This window comes from Sinocyclocheilus anshuiensis, unplaced genomic scaffold (assembly GCF_001515605.1).
Source record: "Sinocyclocheilus anshuiensis isolate Anshui unplaced genomic scaffold, SAMN03320099.WGS_v1.1 scaffold91, whole genome shotgun sequence".
NCBI classification, from domain to species: domain Eukaryota; kingdom Metazoa; phylum Chordata; class Actinopteri; order Cypriniformes; family Cyprinidae; genus Sinocyclocheilus; species Sinocyclocheilus anshuiensis.
The window spans coordinates 1,788,625-1,795,527 of record NW_015552636.1 but is presented as its reverse complement, the minus strand read 5'-3'; the positions used below and the strand labels follow the sequence as shown (position 1 = coordinate 1,795,527).

The following is a 6,903-nucleotide window of genomic DNA, read 5'->3' as shown; positions in this document are numbered from 1 at the left end:
TTTCAAATAGTTGTATATCGGCCAAATATTGTCCTATCCTAACAAACCATACATCAATGGAAAGCTTGTTTATTTATTTATTCAGTTTCAAATAATTGACCCTTATGACTGGTTTTGTGGCCCAGGTTCACATATATTGAACATCAAATATATTATGATTGGCTGTGATTTTATTGTTTCATGCAGCTTTTTATTTTCAGTGAGGACAGAAAAATGATTTAAGCTGTCAACAACCCTGGAATTATTGAAGACCCAAACCTTGTCATCTGCATCAACTCAAAGTTAGCATGTGTTATATTCATTTATTAAAATTGTTGGTAACATCTGTAGTACAACAATGTTCAATAGTAATCACATTAAACAGTTCTTAGTAGGGCTGTCAGTTGATTCAAATTTTTAATCTAATTAATTACATGATGTGTCGATTAATTAATCGCAAATTACATTTGGCTGTGAAAATACCCCCAAATGATTAATGCTATTTTTGTGTTAAGGTATTAAGTAGACATTGCAAATAGTAACTTTAGACAGAAATATTTTATTTGATTCAACATAAAATGTATTACACAAATGTTTAGGCTACAACGGCCCAACATAAATTATGGAACACAAATGAAGATAATTTGAGAAAAATCTTTTTTTTTTTGCATTTATTGATTTATGGATTTTTTTTTGTCGACAGTATGAAATGTAAGATGAAGTACAGGTCTGGGGGCGGAGCCAGTGTGTTAACTGCGTTAAAATATTTTAATCGCGTTATTTTTTCATAACTAATTAAGTTAACGTGTTAAACTTACAGCCCTAGTTCTTGGTAAAATAGTTAGTCTAACTGGAGGTTGGTTAGTTGCCAACAAACTTGAAACCGAGGTGCAGTTACTGGTGCGAGTATATCGGCTTCAGATGTGGCTCATCCAATCAGATTTTAGAGCCAGAGCTGTTTACCAGTTTTGCACTATGATAATATTATGATATGGCTCTTGTTTAGCTTTGTGGTCATTTTGTTTCAGATATTATAACTGGGCTGTGGCAGCGCCAATGATTCTGTCAGTTCAGGCTTTCCAGAAGACTTTACCAAAGGTAGATGGGGTCAGAGATCTTTGATTACTGCTTCAATGACTAATCGTTCAGAGATAATGCCTTGTTTTTTCTGTTGTAGAGCACCATTGAGCAACTAGTCAAAGATAAGATGCCTAAAAAGTCTGGCCGCTGGTGGTTCTCCTGGAGGAGGAAAGATCTGAACAATGTTGCGGTAAAAACTCAATCTGAAACTGAATCTAACAGTACAGAAATAATGTTTAAGTCATGAAAGGAGCAACTCTATTGTGCAATTTCCCTTTAAGAGACTGATAAGTACACTATCTGCTGACTGCGCCTGTATATCTCTAATGCTGCACTGCACATACATTTTTTTCTCATGTTAGGGAAGCCAAAAGTCCGACGCAGAGGGGAATCAGCTTGAAGCATCTTCCGCTATCGCTGGACACTCTTCACTGAAGTAAGACGTGTGTTTGCATGCATTTTTCCTAATTATAAAGTTTGACAGAAATAATTCAGAAGGGTGACAAATCTAACTCGCATGCACGCTAGTTTGCACCAGCACAAACCACCAACAGTGCACAAAAATGTGTTGGAAATGTCTTGTTTATGGGTCATGATATGAGACAAAAAAGGATGCAAAGGAAAAAACAAAAGCAGCATAAGTTTATAACCAAACGTCATGCATCCACGCCAACAGGTGTCAGTATAAAGTACAAATCTACAGGACAAATAAGAGCAAACGAAACAAAAGTAACACAATGCATGTGTGCACCACATCTTAAAGCATTTTGTTGTCTTTGCACTAAATCTCATGCAACCTGTCAGGAACTTTTTATAACATTGCATACATTTGTAAGCTTGTTATGAAAGCAGCATGTACATATGGGCTTCCTCTCCTTATCAGAGAGCACTTGACCTTTGACTTCAGTTAAACATGATGAAAGTCAGTATTATCAAGACTATTGGCTGACTGTGCATTGCTTATTTTATCTTTGGCCCAGTAAATCAATGAATTTCTGTTTGTGTTTTGTGTTTTGTGTATGCAGGAGTTCTGTTGAACTCTCGAGTGATGAGGATGGCTCTGTCTCCATGAGGAAGAACAGTGAAGCGATGATCACAGCGCAGTGCATCAGTCAGATGTACCGCAAATCCCTCCGGCTGACCTCTGAACAGATCGTAAGAACAGATCGTAAGATCGTATGGGTCAAAATTTGCAGCAATACAAATATAGATGTCATATGTGACCCTGGAGCACAAAAGCAGTCTTAAATCGCTGGGGTATCAAAATTATAGATTTTTCTTTGATGCCAAAAATCATTAGGCTATTAAGTAAAGATCATGTTCCATGAAGATATTTTGTAAATTTCCTACTGTAAATATATCAAAACTTAACTTTTGATTAGTAATATGCATTGCTAAGAACTAAGAAGGTCACATATCATGAACAACATCATCATTTGTGTGTGTCATAGAGTTTAGTCACAAGCAAGTGGAAGACCTTCTAAATAAATAAATGAATATAAATATTAAATAAATAAATATTATTTCTTATTTATTTATTTTGAGGTAAAAATTTAACTAGACATTTTTTTTCACGTCTAGTTCAATTTTACTTCAAAATAAATAAGAAATAATATTTATTTATTTAATGAAATAATATTGTTTTATTAATATTACTTCTTTTAAAATAATTTATTTTTATTAATATTTTAATATTAATCTTTTTTTTTTAAAGTCACAATTACATTTTTTTCAGCCACAAAAAGCTTGTTTCCACCATGGAATAAAAGGTCATTGCAATTTTTTATCTCACAATTCAGACTTTTTCTTGCAAATGCACGTTCTTATCTCACATTTCTGATTTTTTTTTTCTCAGAATTGTGAGACATAAAAGTCATAATTATCAAATGTAAACTCAGAATTGTGAAATTGTGAGATAAAAACCTTTTTTTTTTATTCCATGATGGAAACTGCTTCCATAGTGTTTACAAAAATGATAATTTAGGTTGAAAATATAATTTAATGTGAATGTCATTAAAATGTCACAATGCAAATAAAATAAAAAATGGATAAATATATAATTAACCACAAAATCAAAAGAAAGAAATAATATTTTGCATTTAGATAACGAAGCTTGATAATATTAATGAAGATTAATATTAATTTTCATTTCTGTATTACAGTTGTGAGAATATTTTGCATTACTCAGTGCTCTCAAATGTAGGCTGCATTATTGAAATACTACCTGGACATTTCTTACTGAATTTGTTACTGTTCAATGTGCAATGGCTTGAATAAATTTCTGATATTTTCTATGTGTGTGTGTGTGGCAGGAGAGTCTGAATCTGCGTGAAGGAGCTAATACGGTTGTGTTCAGTGTGACCACACAGTATCAGGGCACCTGCCGCTGTGAAGCCGCCATTTATCTGTGGAGCTACGACGACAAACTCATCATCTCAGACATCGATGGGACCATCACCAAGTGAGTCTCTCTGAACCATTGCAGGATTTAGGTTACTATCTGTGAGTTGTTCACCTTTCTCTCTGTATCAGGTCAGATGCTCTGGGGCACATTTTACCGCAGCTGGGGAAAGACTGGACTCATCACGGCATCGCCAAACTATATCACAAAATACATCAGTAAGAAACACACGCTTTCATTCACAACTTTCTGAGTTAATGAAACACTTGTTGTTCACTATAAATATGTGCAATTTTTTATATTTAGTTTTGACAGATACTGAAACAGTTTTAAGCAGCAGCAATACAAATATAGATGTCATATGTGACCCTGGAGCACAAAAGCAGTCTTAAGTCGCTGGGGTATATTTGTAGCAAAAGCCAAAAATACATTGTATGGGTCAAAATTATTGATTTTTCTTTTATGCCAAAAATCATTAGGATATTAAGTAAAGATCATGTTCCATGAAGATATTTTGTAAATTTCCTACTGTAAATATATCAAAACTTAACTTTTGATTAGTAATATGCATTGCTAAGAACTAAGAAGGTCACATATCATGAACAACATCATCATTTGTGTGTGTCATAGAGTTTAGTCACAAGCAAGTGGAAGACCTTCTAAATAAATAAATGAATATAAATATTAAATAAATAAATATTATTTCTTATTTATTTATTTTGAGGTAAAAATTTAACTAGACATTTTTTTTCACGTCTAGTTCAATTTTACTTCAAAATAAATAAGAAATAATATTTATTTATTTAATGAAATAATATTGTTTTATTAATATTACTTCTTTTAAAATAATTTATTTTTATTAATATTTTAATATTAATCTTTTTTTTTTAAAGTCACAATTACATTTTTTTCAGCCACAAAAAGCTTGTTTCCACCATGGAATAAAAGGTCATTGCAATTTTTTATCTCACAATTCAGACTTTTTCTTGCAAATGCACGTTCTTATCTCACATTTCTGATTTTTTTTTTCTCAGAATTGTGAGACATAAAAGTCATAATTATCAAATGTAAACTCAGAATTGTGAAATTGTGAGATAAAAACCTTTTTTTTTTATTCCATGATGGAAACTGCTTCCATAGTGTTTACAAAAATGATAATTTAGGTTGAAAATATAATTTAATGTGAATGTCATTAAAATGTCACAATGCAAATAAAATAAAAAATGGATAAATATATAATTAACCACAAAATCAAAAGAAAGAAATAATATTTTGCATTTAGATAACGAAGCTTGATAATATTAATGAAGATTAATATTAATTTTCATTTCTGTATTACAGTTGTGAGAATATTTTGCATTACTCAGTGCTCTCAAATGTAGGCTGCATTATTGAAATACTACCTGGACATTTCTTACTGAATTTGTTACTGTTCAATGTGCAATGGCTTGAATAAATTTCTGATATTTTCTATGTGTGTGTGTGTGGCAGGAGAGTCTGAATCTGCGTGAAGGAGCTAATACGGTTGTGTTCAGTGTGACCACACAGTATCAGGGCCCCTGCCGCTGTGAAGCCGCCATTTATCTGTGGAGCTACGACGACAAACTCATCATCTCAGACATCGATGGGACCATCACCAAGTGAGTCTCTCTGAACCATTGCAGGATTTAGGTTACTATCTGTGAGTTGTTCACCTTTCTCTCTGTATCAGGTCAGATGCTCTGGGGCACATTTTACCGCAGCTGGGGAAAGACTGGACTCATCACGGCATCGCCAAACTATATCACAAAATACATCAGTAAGAAACACACGCTTTCATTCACAACTTTCTGAGTTAATGAAACACTTGTTGTTCACTATAAATATGTGCAATTTTTTATATTTAGTTTTGACAGATACTGAAACAGTTTTAAGCAGCAGCAATACAAATATAGATGTCATATGTGACCCTGGAGCACAAAAGCAGTCTTAAGTCGCTGGGGTATATTTGTAGCAAAAGCCAAAAATACATTGTATGGGTCAAAATTATTGATTTTTCTTTTATGCCAAAAATCATTAGGATATTAAGTAAAGATCATGTTCCATGAAGATATTTTGTAAATGTCCTACTGTAAATATATCAAAACTTAATTTTTGATTAGTAATATGCATTGCTAAGAACTTCATTTGGACAACTTTAAAGATGATTTTCTCAATATTTAGATTTTTTGCACCCTCAGATTCCAGATTTTCAAATAGTTGTATCTCGGCCAAATATTGTCCTATCCTAACAAACCATACATCAATGGAAAGATTATTTATTCAACTTTCAGATGATGTATAAATCTCAATTTCTAAAAATTGAGCCTTATGACTGGTTTTGTGCTCCAGGGTCACATATATAGGTGTCATATACCTTTATTATATTTTTTACCTGAGATGCACTAGAAATGAGGGGATGTCATTTGTTTATTTACAATTATTGCCGTTAATTGCATATCTATATTTGCTGACAAAGTCTAACATGCATCACAACAGGCTTATGTTGCATCACATCTTGCAATTTTATTTTTAACGTGTTAAAACTTAATGCATCTTAAGACATCTGGTCTGTTCTGTTCTGGCCTGTTTAGCTGTTTTTGAATATGTTATGTGATAAAATGTATACATTAATTTAATTGATTTATTGACAGCCCTCTTAATGCTTTTATTCATCAAGGACGCATTAAATTGATGTTAAGTGACAGTAAAGACATTTATAATGTGACAAAAGATTTCTATTTCAAATAAATGCTGTTCTTTTGAACTTTCTATTCATCCAAGAATCCTAAAAAATGTAATGTGTCAGAGTTTCCATGAAAATATTGTGCAGCACAACTGTTTTCAACATTGATAATAATCCGAAATGTTTCTTGAGCAGCAAATCAGCATATTAGAATGATTTCTGAAGATCATGTGACTAATTCAACTTTGATCACAGCAATAAATTACATTTGAACAGATATTCACACAGAAAAGATTTGGTTTAAATTGTAATAATATTTAACTGTTTTTACTCTTATTTCTGATCAAATAAATGCAGCCTCAGTGAGCAGAAGAGACTTCTTTCATTTAAAAACATTAACATTTTACTGACCCCAAACATTTGAATGGTAGTGTATTTAAGAATAATTTATGATTCTGTTCTTCTCTTGCAGGAATGGTTATAAGTTCCTGTACTGTTCAGCTCGAGCTATAGGCATGGCAGACATCACTAAGGGTTACTTGCAGTGGGTAAATGATCGAGGAACGGTTTTACCCAAAGGACCGGTGCTACTGGCTCCCAGCAGCCTGTTCTCAGCCTTACACCGGTGAGCAGATACAGATCATTAATGACTGTACCGAGGCTGAGACTACTGTTAATGTGTGTGTCTGTGTCTCTGTGTGTCCGTGTGTGTGTGTGTGTGTGTGTGTGTGTGTGTGTG

General features: G+C 32.9%; 1 protein-coding gene across 1 annotated transcript in view; it reads left to right on the top strand.

The window, feature by feature from the left end:
• The window catches only part of LOC107666669 (phosphatidate phosphatase LPIN2-like), a 29,649-nt gene that overhangs the window by 11,945 nt on the left and 10,801 nt on the right, over positions 1–6,903 (top strand). Inside the window, exons 11-18 of the mRNA XM_016458088.1 lie at positions 224–281; positions 1,008–1,077; positions 1,157–1,249; positions 1,422–1,495; positions 2,085–2,214; positions 3,372–3,520; positions 3,592–3,678; positions 6,637–6,789. Coding sequence (XP_016313574.1) covers positions 224–281; positions 1,008–1,077; positions 1,157–1,249; positions 1,422–1,495; positions 2,085–2,214; positions 3,372–3,520; positions 3,592–3,678; positions 6,637–6,789 — 814 coding nt within the window. The remainder of the gene's footprint in view (positions 1–223; positions 282–1,007; positions 1,078–1,156; positions 1,250–1,421; positions 1,496–2,084; positions 2,215–3,371; positions 3,521–3,591; positions 3,679–6,636; positions 6,790–6,903) is intronic.